Source organism: Apteryx mantelli, chromosome 23 (genome assembly GCF_036417845.1).
Source record: "Apteryx mantelli isolate bAptMan1 chromosome 23, bAptMan1.hap1, whole genome shotgun sequence".
NCBI classification, from domain to species: domain Eukaryota; kingdom Metazoa; phylum Chordata; class Aves; order Apterygiformes; family Apterygidae; genus Apteryx; species Apteryx mantelli.
The window spans coordinates 3,779,783-3,800,432 of record NC_090000.1 but is presented as its reverse complement, the minus strand read 5'-3'; the positions used below and the strand labels follow the sequence as shown (position 1 = coordinate 3,800,432).

The 20,650-nt window shown below is 47.1% G+C and overlaps 1 protein-coding gene across 1 annotated transcript in view; it reads right to left on the bottom strand.

The window, feature by feature from the left end:
- Window positions 1–20,650, bottom strand: part of POU2F3 (POU class 2 homeobox 3) — a 42,184-nt gene that overhangs the window by 16,193 nt on the left and 5,341 nt on the right. Inside the window, exons 3-4 of the mRNA XM_067310176.1 lie at window positions 20,278–20,346; window positions 9,500–9,534 (exon numbers count right to left, since the gene is read on the bottom strand). Of these exons, the coding sequence (XP_067166277.1) occupies window positions 9,500–9,534; window positions 20,278–20,346 (104 nt within the window). The remainder of the gene's footprint in view (window positions 1–9,499; window positions 9,535–20,277; window positions 20,347–20,650) is intronic.

Below are 20,650 nucleotides of genomic sequence, written 5' to 3'. Positions count from 1 at the left end.
TTATTAGGCAGGAACTGTGACTATTACTGTAAGGATGAAATCTGGGTGCAGAAAACAATCATGCTTGTTGTGTAGTTTCTATTTAGATGGCAACCTCTTTGAAACAGATATTTATCTACCTTCACATCTGGCTTATCTCACAGTCAGCAAATCACAATTGGTTAAGAATTTGACTTACTCGTTTCCCTCCCTCCCCCCCATCCTGAAGCGGTATGGCTCTTTCACAGGATAGAAGGGAATCCGGTGCACAGAAAATTAAGAGGGTCTGAATTAATTTCCCCTCGCCAAGAAAGAACAGCAGGGTTCTCACTTGGCTGAAATTGCTCCCAAAGTGCTATTTAACACAATAGGGTTGTCTGAAATTGCCCCAATGTGATTCGCCTGAAGTCAAGGGAGGAAGTTTTATGATAGAAACAGGCATCAAAACTGGATCCAAGGCTATTGCAGCTAACTAAGCCTTCCCACCTTCCAATGGCATAAGTGCACTTCTCTGTGAATTACCTGCACACGTGGGCACCATAAAATAAAAAACACACTAATAATAAATTATAGCAATAATAATAATGGGCTTGCAATTACTATTTCCACATGTACTATCCTGCACATACAGCAAGGCTTAATAGACACCCAGGAAAAAGGCAGAAAACCCTTATGTCAGTACAATGATGTTCACCTATAAATTCTGATATCCTTTCACACTGAGGCGTGGGATTTTCAGAAACTGTCAGGATGACAGAAGCAGAAGTAATCCCACACTGAATGCCAAACAGACTACATCCCAAAGCTCAGTAATGACAGCACACTGAAATATTAAAATGTAATCCCTAACCTCAACACACCTGCATCGCAGCTTTATGAGCCCTTTGAGTTTATTAATTGAGGCCGGATCTGATATGCCTTATCCTCTGAGCTCCAGCCCAGGATGTTAACAGTTGTGCCTTAGCTGCAATAAGAGTGGGGGTGGAAAATCAAAACTTTAAACGTAACCGAGCTACATGCCTCACAAAGGAAAACAAACAGAACCACACTCGGCTTTGCAATCACAGGCTTTCTGCTATGGCATTTCCCTGGTGTTTTTGCTTTGAAAAATAGAACAGGAGAAAGAAAGAAGTCACCCCTCTCTCCAGTGTGCTGAATGACAAACCTCAAAATAATCACGTGTAGCCCAGCAGGCTTCAAAAGCAGGAGCTGGTCAAGAGAGAGAAGAAACAAAAACGGAGGTGGGGAGAACATCTGCTCCGAATAGCTATGCTCCTGCGAGCGCGTGCTCAGATAGACACATTCTGACTAACTGCAGTTCTGCGTTGAAGACTGCCATGTCTGTGAGATACTCAGAAGCACAGAAGCTGGCGAGTGCTTTCGTATGGCAATCCATGTTCAAAGAGCACAGAACTGGTGAAAAGATACTGAAAAACAACAATTTTCAGCATCTTCAGTGTTACTCTTTGTACTCAAGTGTGTGGTGCCTTCTCTGCCAAGGCCTGTGGACATGCCAGGTTGGAAGTATTTAAAAAATGGGGAGGGGAAGGTGCCATTTTCTTGATCAGAATGGTGAGAATCTCCAAACAAAGCATGGAAAACAATTTCACCACCATAAAGCCTTTGATTTCTCCCACAGTTCTGCTCCAGGCCTCTCCCTTCCCTAGCCATCCCCAGCCTGGAGGTCCTGCCCTTCTGCCCCAGCCTTCTCATATGCTGCAGCATTGCTCCCTGCATCTCTGAATTTCACTTGCCCAACTTCCAAAGCTCTCCAGAACTCCACCTCTGCCTACACCTTCGTGCTTATCTCCTCTGCTCCCACCCTGGGCTGCATCCCTGCCCCTTTCCTTATCAGTCCGATTTCACACACAGTAGTCTTCATGGCTTCTCCCATGCCCTCTTGCATGCTCGCACAGGTTCCTTGGAGCCTAGTCATGTTCCTGTTGAAGTCAGCAGCAAAGCTGCCTTACTGGGCTTCGCTGGGGCCAGGATCAGTCCCTTAAATGTTCTCCAAATTCCCTGCATGAAGATTTTCCCCTTTCCATAGATCTCTGGGTAGTCGGAGAAGACTGGGCTTGCTCTGTGTTCTCTGTGCTGTGGGCCAGTAAGAAACCGTCTAAATACCTGGCACTGCCTCCTTGCTGCACAGTACCGATGTCCCTGGGTCAGTCATCCACGAGGAGGGCAGAGCAGTGCCTGCCGGCGAGACACAGGAATCATGGCGCACGTACCCCTCAGTAGCAAGGCGCTTTCCACCACATCCCACTTTCGAAAGGAATTAACTTGGAGTCAGCCGGCTCCCGTGACTGGAGCTGGCTTTCTCCCAGCTCCGCAGGTTTCTCTGATTGGTTCAGGATAGTTTTGGCACCCATTGCCGTGCCCCAGGGGACTGGGACACAAGAAGAGCAGCTAGAGGGATTGCATTAAACACAGAAGTAATATAATTAAAAAAGAAAGGAAGAGTGAGAAAGATCAACTTTGCTGGAGAATATTGCATAGTCTTTCATTTCAAGTGGAGGGAATGAAGTCTAGTGATTGAGGGGAAGAGGGAGCTCAGAACCAGTTCTCAGCTTCCATCTCTGGCTCTGGGCAACTTCCCTGTGCTGGGGAAGTAGGTCGAGAAGGTTTCTCTCTAGGGAAACCCCACTGTCTGCTTCCTAAGGGACTGGGCAGCTCTGGTTCAGCCCACTGATTTCACATGGAGCACTAGCACATTAGCACCTCTGGGAAGAGAAAAAGTGCACACTGATGTCAGGCTTCCAAAATTAGAGGCCTTGCTTGAAACCCCATTGCCTTCACCTTTTTATGCTATGACTTGCCCTTCTGCAAAATGGGTGTAGGGCCCCACCCTTGCTGGGTGGTGCAGGCTTTTGATTGAATTCTTGGAGCTCACCAGATGAAAGGCCTTCAAGAGTTCAGAGTCCTCTCCTTATTACTGATGAGCCGTTCTTCAGTAGGCAGAGAAGTCATAACCGTCCACTGCAGTTCATGAAACTCAGGGCATAAAAAAGTGCCGGACAACCTAAATAGTGGCTTGACAGTGACAACCATGCCTTAAGCTTAGTTTCTATTGTGGAAACAGTTGTTATGTCCCCGCAGACAGCTCCATGAAACCAGGGCTTGTCCCCTGCAAGCTCAGGAAACATTTACCAGAACAAACTAGCTTGAAGAAGAGGTTCCTCTACATGTCCGTCTTAGGCAAAACAGTGCCATATATAGAAACAGAGGACTTTCCCTCAAGCCAGGTAAATGTTGATAGGAGCCCAGTCGGAGCAAGGAATTTGCATGAAGTCCGCAAATTCATCCTCTGGTGAGAGGCAACCTGTCTGTCTCTCCCTCATCTCTAAGACGGCTGTGAAACAGCTGGCTCCCGCACAAGATATATTGCCACTGGACCAAGGCAGCAAGTGTATAAAATAACTTATAAATATAGGTTGCTCTTTAGAAGCCTGGAGGAGGAAAGCAGGATTTTTTTCAGCGGGCTGCAGTTGGATCTCAGGAAGCAGGTAGAATCCAGCCAACTTGGAAGTGATGCTGGTTTGTTGTCAATTGTTATTGGCTAACATAGAATTAGTTTAGTCCATCTCTCAGGAAAAAAAAAAAAAGCTCAAATCCTTCCTCCTACTTTCACCCCCTGCCTCCCCCATTAGCTTCCCCAGAGGCTCACTGGCAGGTTTTGGAATTTGTTCCCAGCAATCTCATCTGAGGCCCTCTGCAAGGCGCCAGAACAAAACTAGCTTGAAGAAGAGGTTCCTCTACATATCTGTCCTAAGCAAAACAGTGCCATATATAGAAACAGAGGACTTTCCCTCAAGCCAGGGCTTTCTCTGATGATTTCCCAAAGGGCTGCATTTCAATGAAGAACCAACACACAAATACAAATTTATGCAATCAGTCTATCCCTAGGACGGAGCAAGGAAACTTCAAAAGGGAAGGCCAAGGAGGTGTTCAGCTTAGATCCAGTGTCAGTCAAGGCAGATATGGACAGCTGGGCTGATTTCCAGTCGGTGAAGGCTCAAGAGATGAAAAGTAGATGCAAGACTTAGGCTGATACCCTGGGGCAATGCAGAGAAGAAGAGAGAGCGAGATCTGAATTGATCCCCAGAGGGAAGAAGGAAGCAGAATGTGAACCTCCCCTTGAGAGGAGGGCAAAACAGGACTGGAATGGAAATCTGGGGGGCAGACTGAAACCTGAACTACCCACAGGGAAAAGTCAAGCAGGAACACAAATGACATACGGGGAACACATGAGATTAGGGGGAGGTGGGAACACAAAGTGGAATGAAAAACTATGAGAAGAGAACCCTAGGGGAAGGGAAGCCCTGATTGAGTGAAATTAAATCTGCAGGGAGTTTTGCATCCCAGATATTAATAATAAACTACCTAGCAAGTTGGGCCCTTCTTTCCACCTTCAAAAGGATGGAGGGGAGGAAGAACTTGTCTGTGGTTGAGCACAAGACTATGAATCAGAGAATCTGAGTCCATATCCCAGCTCTACCAGGGAGCAAGTCCCTGGATTACAATATGCCTCAATGTCCACAGGCAACTGTCCTATAAAGCATCCACTGATTTCAACTGCAATCACAGTGCTCAGCATCTTTGGAAAAAGCCAGGCAGTCGGTCTCTGCCTGCCTGATCTGTAAGACAGGGTTAAACACCTCCCTACCTTCCGGAGGCACTGGGATGCTAAATTCATTAGCAAAGTACCTTCAGACATGTGGGTGGAAAGTACCAAACAAGGTTAAAGTGTTATTAATGACACTGAAAAAAGGCCAGAAGTGATTTTAGATTTCAGATGCAGTTTGCCCACTCTCCTTTCTCACATCCTATGTCTACAGACATCAGCTGTGAAGATCTGAGACAATTTTCACTTTCTCCCTCAAAACAACAGTTGAAAACCCCAAGTAAAACTCAGAAATTTAAGTTCCCTTGGACAATGACTCTGTCAGACATGAACAGGGCTGGAAGATGACCTAGGAGCTAACCGGCTCCTGAGGGGGCTTCCCCTTTGGCACCACTTGCAGGAGGCAGGGGATCCTAACATACAGGATGCTTCACTCGGTTTTGGAAGGGAGGAATTTTTCAGAGGCCCTAGCCTCTCACTGCTCTTTTGGGAAACACTAGCAGACACACTCAATTGGCCAAAAAATCTACGCAAGTCCTACTGATTTGGAGTCTTCAGCGGCTCAATTATTTACTGCTGACTGACCACTGGAACAGAGGGGCTTTGAAACGTGTCCCTTACAGTCATACGCAACAGTCAGAATGGCAATGTGCAGGTCTCGATGTGCCAATTTAAGTGTTGAGTTAATGTGCATATGAAATACCAGGCCACTTCAAACACAAATCGTGTTTCTCTCTTTTACTCTGTATGCTTTCCTTTATTCTCTGAAGATCTCCTGCACCAGCAATACACCTCCAAGCCACCTCCTTTTTCCAGGTAAAGCCTTCCCAAAACCCTATTTCTGGAAGGCTTGTAGGAAAGGAATGTATCCTTATTACACCTCATGATGTGTGTAAAACAAAGAAAATAAAGTGATAGGAGTAAAGAACCAACAGGAAAATTCAAGCTGTGCTCAGTCCTGGGCTGCTCAAGCACACTAGTGCCTGCCTGTCTGTTCTAAATACTGCAAGGTCTCACGGCAGGATCACATTTATATTGGTACAAATATCAAACCTGTCATTATCATTAAACAAATGACAACCTGTCTGCATGGATTTACCTTTTGCTGGAATGAAACTGCATGTCATACTTGGATACAGAGCACGCGCAGATACTTCTAAGCCTTTCCCATACTGGTCATGCATAACTCTTCAGCCTTACATCAAAAGGGGCTTATTCCCTTCTAGCACTAGAGTGCAGCTCAGTGCTTGAGGGCATGAAGGGGCTTGGAGAGGACCTCTCATTCCCTCCTCTGGAAGGAGAGGAGACCTGAGCCTTCATTTTGCGCTGGCACTCAGAGATTGCCTTGCTCTAAGGACTAACAGATGACAATCCTACACATCATTTTTGGAAAATAAATCAGTGGTTCAGAATCTGAGTCTTTTCCTACTCTGACTGCAGATCGATGCATGAAGCATAGCACTGTATGCTGGACTATGCTCACACCGAGCACACAACCACTGTTGTCTTCCCAAACCATCAGCCCTAGCTCAGTGTGTGTATTCCAGAAAGCAGCATTATCTCAGGGATTGACTCCAGACAAACGGTAAATTACCTGGCTCCCTACAAAAGCTTTCTTCAGTGTGATCTACGAAAACAAACAATGCAATGTTTCCTTAAAGGCTGCACACAACGTATACCCATGCGGAAATAAAACAAACAAGACCTCATAAGACCATGGCAGCATCACCTGGTGAGAGCATCTCCACATTATACCAAGCAAAAGTCCTGATTTTGACACTTTCAGTCAGACCTTTCCCAGGTCCCACTTGATGCCCTTTTATTGCAAGGCTCTGAAGCCGCATTTGCTGAGTTACTGACTTCTCTCCCTGACACACTCTGGACAGGATCCCAAACCATCAAGAAACAGATGTCCCTATCCAGGTTGCCAGCACTGAAGGTGAAAGTTTATTGTTGTCTCTTTGCATTTCCCTTGATATAACAGGAAACAACTGGCATTAGACTCACTAAATAAAAAGCCAAACCAGATAGGCAAGGCAGAAGATGCTTCTTTTTCCATACACACCCTTTCCCCTCTCATTCACATACAAATTACTGTTGCATCCAGGTGGGAGGAGAGTTTGAAGAGGGGAGGGGGGAAGAAGTGTTTGCCAAATAGGTTGAGGGATCAGAAGGCAGCTTTCTCATAAAGAGCAGGGCTGACCCACAAACTGCAAGAAAACCTCAAACTCCGCAAGAGTTTCCCTCCCCGTTTTCAGGGTAAGAGCAGCCGCAGGAGGGAATCGGTAGGCAAGTAAGGGGTCTAACCAGGTCACTCCACCCTTCTCTTCCTGCCTGGAGCGTAACATGGGAGGGAGGCAGACCTGAAATGTAGGACATCTACAAAGACTGGGGGAGAGGCTTAAATGATGTGAGATTTATGATCTTCAAAGTGATTAGTGCCCAGCACTCCAAATAAAGTCAAAGAGAGCTCAGCAGCTCTTACATTCAGTCCCTAGTTCTGTTTCAAACCATGCTTCGCTGGCTTCAGTTTGAAAACTTGAACAGCAAGGTAACAAAAAAAACCCCCAAACCCCAAACCAAAATTAAAAATCCCATCAACCTCCACCCCTAATGAAGAAGCTCAGCACCTGATTTTACATGAAAACGCTTTGATATTTCCATATCCCTGCTCTTCCTTCTCATCATTTCAAACGTATTTGCTGAACTGAAGATAAATTCACCAATTGCTGAGGTCAGCCTGAAACCTGAAAGTATCATCTGTGTGCATTTGGGCTCATTCTCATTTAAAATAATAATAATAATAATAATGGCTCAAGTAGACACATGGACTAGCCAAGAGAGGGAGACAAAGAGCCACACTCCCTTCAGGCCTGTTTACACATACCTATGTCCACTCACATGAAATTCTTATAACCCCATCACTGACATCACCACAAGACCCCTTCTGTGGACTCTACTGATGTTCTGGGGAATCAACACAGCTTCAAAAAAACCTATTAAAATGTGCTTGTTCCCAGACTTTTGTTTTTTAAACCTCAGTCAGTCCCCAGTCAGGTTTCCTATGCAGCTATGTGCTGGCATAAATGAAAAGACCACACAGTGGAAGGAGGAAAACAAAAGGGGGAAGAGAACATGGCAAAAGATTGTCATAAAACCCCAGTCTCTGTGGGAGGAGGACATCTCTATCAAGCAGACTCTGGCTCAAATCCTACAGACTTTGAGGCTATCTGTCCCCAAGAGTTTACCAGCATCCTCTCATTCAGTGGCACGCAGAGGACTAGGACCTTAGAGATAATGGGTCAAATCATCAGCTAGTGTAAAGCAGCACTGACTGCTTCACCAGTCAATAACATTTCCTTGATTGACCTCAGCCGAGGATCCAGTTTTAACATCTTTGTGATGTTGCCATAGGAAAAGTTTGCAACATGTAACGATCTTGTACTTTCATAGCTTATTTCTATCTTGAGGGAATTTTCTTTTATCACTAGTTATGAGCAGATTGGATTCTTCTCCTGGCATGTAGAAAGCCTGTGCTTTGGGCTCTGCAATCCACAGAGCTGGAGACACAAGACTTTTTGTTTTCAGCTGGGTTTTCCAAAAACCTGGAAGATGGCTGAACGTGTTAAGACACCTTTGATAGGAAGTTACAACCCACCCAAAAGCAGAGCAGCCAAACCAAACAAACAAACAGGAGCCTGCTGACATCTGTCAGACAAAGAGCCACCAAGGCAAACTTGGAGGACAGAAAAGTCACGGGGAGAGGCTTCAGCTGCCCACCTGCTGTCGGCAGAGAGCCTTTGCAAAGGATCACAACCCTTGAACCCGAGGAACGTAAAACTGGAGGCAGGAAGGCTGCTGAACTGTTAGAGTGCCAACATCTGCTTTAAACACTAGTGTTTGCCCATGAAGGTACAGCCCCATCTGCTTTCCTCACTCCAGCTCCCTGGCCACCCCCCAGAGCCCTGTCGCGGGTCAGTGGGCTAGCGCTCTGGACATGCCCCTTCTGTTTACAAGGTCTCAGTCCAACACCACTGACGGCCGCAGCAGCCCTCAGTTCTGGGCTCAGAGCGTTTTCTCATGCCTCTGCACAGACTCAAGATCAATACTCTCTGGAGGGCTCACACCTGCCTCCTCCTGCAATTCTGGTTTAGGACTCAGGGATTTCCTTACAGCCACTTCTGAAAACCTCCAGGCAGTCAGTGAGATAGGAGTTGCTTTTAGCTGCAAGCAGCAGGAGGATAGAGACCAGCTACCACAGCAAAGACAGCAGTTCTCCAGACTCTCACATTTATTTGTAACTGGGGCTGTGCTCCCCTGGTTTTCAGAAACACTTGCATTTATCTACTGTCCCTTTCCCCACTCTCTTGCAAAGAGGAATCTGCTGTTGCAGGCAGGCCTGGTCTTGACCCAGGTACTCCAAGACCTCAAACCACCTCATCTTCAGTCCTTGCTGATACTCCTGTGAGTCAGCCCTGTGCTCTCAGTCTTGCATACCACAGTGCTTTCAGCGCCAGTGTCACATGCAGTACAAATGCATGGAGCTTTGAGGTGGGATTTGCATGTTCCCCCGTGTAACTGCGGGCCCTTTTGTTTCTAAATGACGGTGGAAAAAATTAAAAAGCCAGAAAAAGCCTCCAGCAAATGGTGATTTAAAGAAACTCTATAATCAGCCAAACTTCAAGGAAATAGGAAGGCCTGGAAACCAGAAGTACAATGTGTCATTCTGTCCCACAGGGGGAATTAGGAAGGACTTATGTGGTCTGTTTAACGGTAGCTTATTAACTAACACTTTATCTCTTAGCAGTAGTTCCTCGGGACCCAGCAAAACAGTCAATTTAAACACTGTAATTCAAGAAAGCAAGGGAATACCTGGTAACCCAGGGAGAATCTTACCTGCCTGTTAAATTCCAGCCCATTCTGCTCACTTCCTACAATGAAACAAACAGAAAAAGATCTCAGTATTAATGACAGTCAGCATCGATCTAGACTCTACAGAACTTGAGACAAACATAATTGAAGACGTGCTGCTAGTCCAGCTAAGTTTACTGTAAGAGCAGGGAGAGGAGCAGGAAGGTGAAGGCAGTGCAAAAGCAATAACGGACATACGAAGGCAGCTTTAGCAACCTTTGGTGATACTAGCTCTTTGCTGAAATAAACAGAACTGCCTCTGCCTGGAGATACCTGGCCAAACAGCAAGGGTGGGGAAAAGCTTACTGATTGAAAGGGAGATTCCAGCGGAGGTGAGCTGGAGGACGTTACAAATCTCCAGGGAAATCCAGAAGCAAGACGTTATACATAAAGCAAAAGCTAACTGTGCGAGAGGCTAGCAAACAGGTGGCCGAGGCTCTTAACCAGGGAGCTTCAGGAACCCGTGTGGTACTGAGTAATTACAGGATATCTAAAGGAACAGAGGGTGCTGTGGGGTTGTGCTAAAGAGGCGTCTCCTTGATTCCAAAAGAGATTGGCAGGCACAGGGGGAAAATCAGACAGGTTTCAGCCTGAAGGTACCGCACAGGCCCTCACTCATTCCCCTTTGATGATAAACATTCTTCCCCCCAAATGATACCTGCCAAATTCATCAAGAACATCACAGAGGAAAGGCTATACACTACAGATATGAATGCTTTAAGGGATTCCACAAAGCCTCTTTAGTTGCAAAGGCAACCCCAAGAAACCCCTTCCTTTTGCAATCCATTCCCTAAGCCACTCTCTTCCAGCCCAACTGAGTTTGTGATAAATAGTCTTAAATAGTTCATATCCCCCTGGCACAAGTCCCTGAGGCCTCCTCCTCCTCCTGTTTCTTCCAGTGTAACGTTCCCCATAAAGAATAGCCCATGCCTTGTGATCTGATCAAGCTTCAACACATCATGTTTTCTGGGAGTTCATGTCTGTCTCTAGCAAAAAGTCGGGAAGGGGGAAAGAGAAGCTGTGCAGGCAGAAGTACAGATCCAACTCTTCCACTGACTTGCTTTTGACTGAACAAGCCTCTGCTCTAATCTAGTGCACAGTTTTTCTGCTTGCACCATACACATAACATTCCCAGGTGAATCAGCATGTTTCTTTGAGATTTTCACCAGGAGTGTGCTTGGTACAGTTATTCATAGATGGTAAAATACCTTTAGATTCAGTATAAGAAAACCCCATAACAATTTCATGGCACCCTGTCCTCTGCTATCTAGAAACTGTTCTGGAGATTTTATCTGCCATGTTAACAGCACTGACAATGGAAACTAAGGTGCCTTTGTCACCCTTGTTCGGCTGAGCTGTAGGTCTTTGTTATGGGACAATATCAGGGTGCTACTTCTTAGCAGAACGTGTTGTTGCTGACCTTCTCCGATGGCTTCATTGTCCTTCCTCTTTATGCCTTGAAATCTCCCCTATTTTCCTCTCATGTCCTGCAACTCAGCCCAGATCCAGCCTTTTGTCTTCTTCCCCAGCCTGCCTGCATTTCTGCTGTGCTAGAACCTGCCCTTGCTTCCTGTCTTCCTCCCAACCCACTTTTCAAAGCTTTTTCTCTTCCCAATCTCAGGTCTTTATCTTCTTCCATGTAATTCCCTACTCCTGCTACAACCTCCCATTTGCCATGTGCTTCCATGCTCCCCATTCCTCTTGCTGCAACCATCCCTGACCACCTCTCTACAGCTGCTCCTGCCTGAGGAATTTGTTCATTCATTGCGTTCCAGCTCTAAGCCCCAAGAGCCAACAACTGCACATATAAATGATGGGAATGCCGATAGTGTTAATAGATGATCACAATCTGTATCCACACACCTGAGCAGGACTGTGTGATGATCTTCAAGGCCTGCTCTTTCTTCCTTTGAAACCCACGGGGGGGTTGATGTGATCTAAAGGCAGTAGCTAAAGGGAAGAAAGGCAAGAAGGAGAGAAGAAGGAAATAAAGTTCCTGGTTGCTAAAACAGAACAGGAAGTAAAAGGTAATCTTCTGGTTTCTTGGAGGAGTTTTGCTCACGTTCAAATGCAACATGTTGATGAGGCAGGATTCAAAGACCTTGAGGGAAATCCCTAGGTTCCAGTGATGATGGGTCTGAGTCACCCATCATACACCCCAGCACTTGGAACTTAAGATCCACAGCTGGAGCAGCATTTCACTTCACATCTTTACCACTGCTGGAGCCAAACTCTCCAAACACAACTGCCAAAAACACAGTGGGTTCAAAATACCAAGGTCTAAATTCTTCAGCACGTTCTTTCTTCCTGTTCTAAGCTTCCTGTCTTTTAATTTTCTCTCCCTGCATAATCAAATGCAGCTGATAGGCTCCTAGCTTTCTTTTTCTCTACTGCTTCTCCTACAAGCCTTGACACAGCTTGCTCTAAGTCCTAAGCTATGTTCTCTTGCACCACCCAACTCAAATTGGGGGCTGTCTGAGAGCACCTCAACCAGGTATTTTGCGACAATGGAACATGCTGGAAATACACATGAGAGATTGACATTAAATCAGTCGTATCTGGGGCGTCTAAGTCTGAGCTAACTGCCCCAGGCTGTCTTGGTAGACAACGAAGAGCAATAGGCACCTCCAGAGGCCATTCATCTGACCTATCTTAGACGCCTATCTTAGGCTGAGACGAATGGCCCTCTGGAGATGACTATTCTCTTTATTGCCTACAAAGGGACCCCGGGGCAACTAGTTAAGACTTAGATGTCCAATAGTGAGATATTTAAAATTGGGCGAGGTGATTTCTACTCCCAGTGGTTATGTAAATGGGAACTGGATACACAAATCTCTTCAGCTTTTCAGCAGGACCAGTGAGTGTTTGTGCACAGATTGATTTGCAAACAATTCTCATCTTTTTCTATTTCAGTAAAAACTTGTAAGTCAAGTAGAATTAAGATAATTTCAGCTGCAAGCCACTGTTTGGGTGTGATAAGGACAACGACTCTCTTCTTTCAGTTAAATCAATAAAAATTTCCTACAAATGTATTAAAAACAGTCCCAGTTTCCTCCCTGTTTCAGGGGACCGAGATTAGACCCATACTGAAGTAGTCATTTCTCTCCTTAAATGAACGGGCTGTTCAAACAGCAAGGATCTGCACTTAAGATTTAATCTTTTTTAGCTCCAGGAGATAAAAAGAAAGGAAAGTGTAAGTGGCAGCAGATTCTCAACTGCTGTAAACTGCCAGAACTCCACTAATTTTGGTGGAGCTTCATGCCAGCCAACAACTTGCCTCTTGCTACACCAGCCAGACACAATGGGATCCAAAGTCTCCAGAGTCTGCTAGACACAGTCCTTCCCTCCTTAAATTGCATCAAACGGGGAAAGCCCTGGGATTTAAATGGAGAAAGATTGCTTTGAGCCCCTTGCTCTGCACTTCCAGGGAGCTTCCCCGTCGAACAGGCTGTCATTCCTCACGTTATGGGAGTTCTGGACAGAGGGAATAAGGCAGCGATAAGCTCAGCTGGCTCCCGGCAGCACAGCAGACAAGGACTATGCTCCTCTCCTTGGTTCACCTGGCAGCTGCTTTGCATAGCACTGGCATCAGATCTGGTGCGAGTTTGCCTGGGGAGGTTTCTCTGGGGATGGGAGCAGCAGAGCAGTTCCGGATGGATTTCCCCCCACCCGCTGTTATTCCCCCCACCTGGAATGCTTTGTTTACTATTAAAACCAAATACAAACGCTCTATCAGAACTGACACGATTCCCACTGAAAGCCGCTGAGCCAGTCCAGCACTTGAGGATAAAAGCACCATAATGGGAAAAAATAAAATCAAGATTGCAGCGCACCTTCATCTTAGCAAGGCAAACACATGCAGTAACATGCAGATGTCACCTATGGTGAGTGACAGCCACCCATGGCTTCCCGCCTGATGACAAGAACAGGGCCGCAGCCAGAATGCTCACTTTTTTCCCCTTTCCACCCAACTACACACTTAATTCAACTCACAGTTTGATCTTGGCTGTGCAGAAAGGACAGGGAATTAGAAAGTGATTTCCATCTTTAACAGGTGTTGGGGAATTCCCACAGGGAATCAGTTTTTTACAGTATGCATTTGGGAGGGAAATTCAGAACAGCTAAACGACGATGGAGGAAGAGTGTCAGGCAGACACCAGACAGGGGATTCAGCTGCCTGGGCTTAGATGTCTAACTTTTAGGTGTCTAATTCTGAGCCAGTTGCTCTAGGCTCCCTTTACAGCCAAGGAAGGGAAGCAGGCGCTTCCAGAGGGCAACTCAGCTCACCCCCAAAATAGACAGCAGAGACATGAATCACCTTCTGGAGATACCGATTTTCATCATTGACTTTACAAGGTGCCTGGGGTGAGTAGGTCAGACTTCGGCATCAAAGTATTGTGTGTCTAAAATTAAGATTAATCTCACCTATCCCAAAGCATTTTAGCACTTCAGCTGATAAAGCACAATGCCGTTAGAGACTGACAAAGCAGGCTAGCCGCAGAATACCTTCCACTGTACATTTTCTAGAAGCTGAGAAATTAACTTGTTACCATTAACTGATACAAGAATCAACTCTCTCACCTCAAACCACATGGAAAGTTGAAAGATCACCCAAGAGTGAGTAAAGAAAAAAGCGGCAATAATTCATCATAACTATAAACAATACTTGACCCACAAGCTGTAAAGGACACAAAATGCTAACCTGCACTGAAAAAGATGTGGTTCTATTAAACAGAAAAGATATTCAATATCAAACAAATTCCTCAGTATTTCAATTCACTTTGGAGACCCAAGTGAATATCAAGTCATGGATATCACTATACTGTTCCCGACACTTAGAGCAGACACTTTTGCAGAACTTGTAGGCAAAGCCCTGGGTGGTACAAACTCTCCTTCCACGAAGCCCACTTAAATCGCCTGTAATCGCCTTTCCTTTGTCAGCAAGGCCTCAAAGAAATCACGTCTTCTAGTCCCACCACAGCTCCGAGCGCGATATAACCTTCACGTGGGGTGGGAAATGGGGGGAGAAAGCAGGACAAGGAGTGTGGGAGACTAGGGCAGTTTCCAGAAGGAAACCTGAGGGCAGCAGTTGTTCCCACGGAAAACATTTCACCTGCAGGTGTTGGGAGAGGGCAAGTCTCTTCTCTTAGACCAGAGGCAAGAGGCAGATCAGACCAGCTCTTCCTTTGCCCCTCTAATTCAAGTCAAACCAGCCTTTTGTTCCCCTTTCCCCTCCCCATCCTTTTTTATCCTCTTCCATAATGGGATGTTTAAGAAAAAAAATAAAATAACCCAACCTCAAACCCTAATCACCTTCATTTGAATTTCAAATATCCCCCTCCTGGCCTCCCCCACGCCCCAACTGACTCGGAGCTGGGAATATGGAAATTTCTCCCGCTTGCCTTAAATGTGGCTGTGCTATGAAAATCATCAGCCTTATGCAAATCCTGAGCAGGCCCAATTGCCATAGCAACCAGCTGTTTCCAGCCTGACTGCTGCTGCTTTTATTTATTTGGGACTTGTCCTGGGGCTGTTCTTGGCTGGAGGGGGAAAAGACAAGAGAAATCCTGGAGGCTTTGAGGGAAATTTCACGAGGGAGAGCCAGCCTCGGAGAGCAAAGGCGTAGCCAAGGCCGAGGCTCAGCGTGGAGCTGGGGCGCGCCAAGTTTCCTCAAAAGACTTTGGCCTGACAAAGATCTGCTTCCAGCCAGTTCTGAAGAGGCAGCAACAAAAGGCAGGAGAGAAACGCTCACAGCTTGCATCCTTCAGCTCACCTGCTGAAGCTGTCAAGGAGGCCCCCTCTGCGCTAAGCAGCATAACCTGAGCACCCACCAACTCATTTCACACAAGCCGTTGCACTGCTCAGGATAACGCGGTTTGGGCACCTTCGCTTTGGCCTGAGTTACAAGCTGATGCAGCGGCGAAAGGCCCCGTATCCTATTCAAGCCTGAGCCAAAGAGTCTAAAATAAACCTACAACTGGAATACGCTAGACAACGGTGCCCCCAGACCCCTGCAGAAATCAGGCCCCCGCTGTGCTGGGTGCTGCACCCTTCTCCACGGAGAGCAGCGCCCGCCCCAGAGAGCCCACAGCCGGACAAGGGGGAGCTGAGGAGCCGGGACAGACCGATTAAGCTCGTCCGGATAGCGCGCAGCGGGCAGACGGCCCGAGGCGAGGTCTCTGCTTTCCCGCGTGCCGCCCACCCTGGTGTGGGCTTAACGCAACCTGCACCGGCGCCGCAGCCGGGAGCGGGGGGGCCGGGGGGTAAATTGCTCGGGTGGGAGGCTCCGGGGTCCAGTTCCAGAGCTGCCCTTGCTTTCTTGCCTCCAATGCCAGGGGACCTGGGGCGTCTTTGGGCAGCTGTGGAGGAAGACACAGCTTAGCCTCAAAGACGCGTCTGCTTTCTTGCTTCCTCAAGCACCAGATGCGTTTCCCAAACCGTGAGGGTTAGATACCCATAATAAAAATCGCCACCGGAGCCGGGAGCAAGCCCAGAGCCCGGCTGCCTGGGTCCACGACACCACACTGCTCCACCCGGCTGCTTTTCCTGCAGATCCCAGCTCTGGCAGCGCCGTGCAATGCTGCCGGGGAGCCGCACGCCTGCGTCACGGGACGGATGGGGGCTGCTCGCACGGCAGCAGCAGCAGCAGCAGCGACAGCGCCGCGGGGCTGCCCCGCGCTGCGCCCACCCGTGTCCGCGCCGGGGTGCCCAGCGCACCCCACCCCACCCCACCCCACCCCGGGCGGCTGCCCGGTTCCCCGCTCCACGGGGCAGGGAGGGAAGATGCTCCGAGCGCCTGCAGCTATTCAGTTACCGGCGGTTGTGTTTGAAGAGCTTCCCTATCGCCCTCTTGTTAGAGCTTTGGCTTCCCCCCCATAGCCTCAACAGATGAAATCAAAGGGAAGTAGCTCTGCTTGGTGCAACCTGTTTTGATCGAGCAGATAAACGGGGAACAAGTGTCTGACACAAACAAACAGACAGACAGAGGCAAGTCCCACCTCAGCGTTTTGTTGCATCAGATACGGAGGCCTTAGAGAAACCACAAGAAGGGGGAGATCTCTGCCTCTCGGCTGCAAGACCAGGGGCGACACTCTGCAGTGCCAAGCCCCCACAGTTCCCATAAAAAAAAAAAAAAAAAAACAACCAACCCAGAACTTGCTGGCATGGCTTTCATCAGTTTTAAAAGATGAAAAGAGCTCACAGCCGAGCGCTGAACTCTCGCTTGTCGTGACCCCCCATGGAGGCAGGGGCCTGCCGGCGAGCCCGGCCCCGGGCGGCACCGCGCGGCCACGGACGAGGCTCCCGCGCCTGCAGCGAGGCGCCCGCGGGGCCCGGGCTGAGCCGGCGCCGGGCCAGGGCAGCGCCAAGGAGGGCGCGGGATACGCGGGATTGGGGAGGGGGCTGCGGCTCAGAAAGAATCCTTTTTTGTTGTTGTTTAAATAATAGCTTTTTCCAAAATGGCAAAATTCCACTGCAGCTAGGAGACATGAAGGGGAAAAAAATATATATTTGCTGGGGAACATTTTACTGAAAGTTTTAAAGTATTTTCTATGAAATTGATGTGGACAAGAAAGAAAAGCAAGCCTGGCTTTCCTAATCTCCTATGAAAGATGAAAAATATTGACAATTTAAAAAGAAAAAACAAAAAAGAATAAAGCAGTGAAAAGAGTGGAAAAAAGAAAGCAGGGGGGAAAAGAAAGCAGGGGGAAAGGGGAAAAGAAGTGAAAAAAGATGAGAAAGACAAAAATACAAAAAAGACAGTGAAAGAAAGACGGGGGAAAAAGACGGAAGGGGGAAAAAGACGGAAGGGGGAAAAAGACGGAAGGGGGAAAAAGACGGAAGGGGGAAAAAGACGGAAGGGGGAAAAAGACGGAAGGGGGAAAAAGATATTTTAAACACTTGCAAAGTAAAACAATGCTCCAAATTACCCTTTTTGCCTGTAAGCCTAGAACTGGCAGAGAAATGAAAGGCTGAGATTATGGTTCTGTTAATGACACTTCCCATCAGATCTTTAGGCATCAGTTTTAGATCAAGGGCTTGGTTTATAAAAGCATCTTGGCACCTAACTTTCTCAAGTTTTTTTTTCTTTTTTATACTCTTCTTGGAGCCAGTCTGCATCTTTTGGTGATCAAAGGCCTTTGTAAATCTGCACCTAGAAATTTTTCCTTTCTTCGTAAGCTATAATACCAGTAGTTTGGTCACTGTCCTGTCCTCTTGAGGGGACCAGAGTCCTGGGGAGCTGTTTGGATTGGACCAGTTCTTTAGGGAATGGGTCTTCAGTTAATGAGTCATTGGAAAACAAGTTTTCCCCCGTGAAGCTGGTAAACAAAACACCTAACTATTAGGCATTACAGTAAATATTCCTCTAACAATGTGTATCAGGGAAAACACAAACTTTCAGGGAAGTTCAGTACAAAGTGCTTTGTTGTTTGTAAACAGAACGGTCGGAAAGAGAGAAAAAAAAAAAAAGGCAAAGATTTGTCAAGGTTTTAGGTAAAGCATCAAGGCAGACCCTCAGCGGGCTTGGCTGCTTGTGACTGTCAGTAGGGCTGACCTTGACAAGTGTCACCACTCCCCAGATATCTCCCCCATCTGAAACACCGCGTATACAGCTGAGCACAGGGTCCCGCTCCGACCAGCCTCTGCTTTCGGAGCCCTGCAAGGGAGCCAGCCCCCCCGAGGAGAGCTTCTGAGCGGGTGCTAGCGAGGACGCTCAAGTCCCACAAGCAGCTGCTCTCTCACGGCAGTGTGTCTCCTCACCGCTACCTCTAACGTGGTGATTTCTGAAGATCCCAAACAGATCAACCTGTTCGGGGAATTACCTTAAAAACAGAGCACTTCAAACAGATTCCCTGTATCGGGCTGCAGGGAAGCGTCACTCATTTTGTAGCTGAAGGAGATTTACTTGTTCTGATTTCCCTGCTTGATCTGAAGGCTGGTAGAGCAGAACTAATCCTGCTGCAAATATTTTTCTTGTTTTAAAACAAACTGACTTCACTTTTCATTCTTTTCTCAGTTTCCACTAGAAAGAAGTACGACAGCTAACACTAGTGGCTATCTAGGAAGCTCAGATGGAAAAGCAGGCCTTACCCAATCAACCGTGAGGCCAGCTTGTCATCTGCTTAACACTATTGACTACAACACTAGCAGGGAGAGTCTCCCACTACATTAGCAAAATCCAGTACCAAAAACAAAACAAAACAAAATCCCAACTCAAGTAACAGGCCAACCTTTCCTAATCTTGAATCAGCCATGCTATCCAGCAGCTCTGTTTGCCAAGACCCATGACACATTTCAGGAGAATTTGACCCCTATTTAAGGTCCTGTAGCAATTACCAGGGTTTGTAAAAGAGCTCAGAAAGTTGGGGACATGTTTGTTGCTAAGCAGCTTTGAGACACATCTTGAAAACTAACCTGGGATCAACTGAAAGCCGGGAGCAGAAGTCTGACCTTACCAAAGTTAGTGGGAGTTCATGGCCATGAATAGAGCCAGATTTTATCTCCGCTATAGATTATGTCAGATAACCCAGCTTAATAACTGAGAGCACAGCAGATTTCTAGTCCTCAATGTATGGCGTAAATAAAGGGGTAGTTTGAGTCCCATTAAAACACACCTAAGGTTCCCCAGCTTTACTGAGATCTCATTTTTTCTAATTCCTTTCAAATAACAAGCAAAAGAGAAACGGTAGAATCATTACATTTAAAGCTTTAATCTGCTTTTACACATCCGCCCACCTGAGTTAAGGCTTCTTCATTACTCAAAGAGCAATAATTTTTTGACAGTTTCCCTAAGAGTTTTAGGTTTGTAAGGTCTTTATTTCTAAGTCAATAGACGAGTCTCATATCTTCAGGCAATGCGCATTTGTTACAAGAATAACTAACAGGTGCTAACAATGTTTGCTTTTCTTACTGCTGTTTTATTTGCCTAAAAATGAACCTGACCCTGACTTTTTGTGCCATTACATCCTTGAAGTCCTGCACTGCAAGCCCACTGCAAGCAGCGGCAGTCAGAAGTGGTAATGAAAACTGCTGCTCGTGGTGTGCGTGACGCTCTGTGGCCCTGCTGGCCTTGGTGGCTAAACTGGCAGGGATGGACGCTAGCGCCAGTGCCGTACCTTTGGAGGAACACCCTGTTCTTCAGCTTGCCGTATTCAAGGAAAAGTGGAGCTTCTAACCGCAGCGCAGCCAGAGTCTGAACGGCTGTCAGGTAGGGGTAGTGGAGATGAGAAACCCAATCAATCGGGTTTTAGGATGAAGAGTGATAAATTTTTGCTGGAATTACCTAGCTGGATTTGATTATTCCAGAAGTCCCTCCCAATTCCATGTTTCTACATATATGTGGCCAAAAAGGCTTAGTCTGTGCAAGTTTTGTCTAAGGAAACGTTGCTGACATGAACCCTGCATACAATGAAGAGCTGTTTGCGCTAAACTGAGCGGACCAAGAATACTTCAATGGCATTATTCTTCTGGCAAGACATGAGCCTATTTCCATGCTAAAACCGCCGAGGACATTACTGAGACATGAACTGATTCATTCACTGCCGTTACAGAGGGATCTTGCACGCTGATCAAGATACGAATGCAATGCTAGCCCAGAGCACATTCTTGATCAACTCCCAAGCCGGGCGGAAGAGCGCAGGGTAGCAGCAGCAGGAGCCAAGCAGAGCACGGGCAGGAACTTCCAGCACGCGTGTCCCCCCCCTTTTCCGTCCCCTCCCTCGTCACGACTTCCCTGGCTGGCCCCACGTCCTGGCTCTCCTTACCTGGCTCCACCTGGTCAGGTTCATGCCGAGTGTCTGTGGAGTCTGCCGCATCACCGCTCATCTTGATCTCTGGAAAAGGAGGCACAACTGATTTTAATAACAGGTCACAGTCCCAGGCAACAGGCACATGTGGCTTCCACTAAACAGCACAAATGAATGTGTAATTATAATAAACCATCAGACTTTCAAATTTCTGATTCCTCAACATAGTCACTAGAATATTCATCAGTTCCAAGGATGCACTTTCCCTCCTGTTGCTCTTTGCAGCCCCCTCACTCCTTTTCCCCCCACCTCAATTTGCTGTTGTGTTCCTCACCTTTTGCATCATTCATTTCCCACGCGGAGCACGAGGGGAATGAGCACCGGGAGCCCT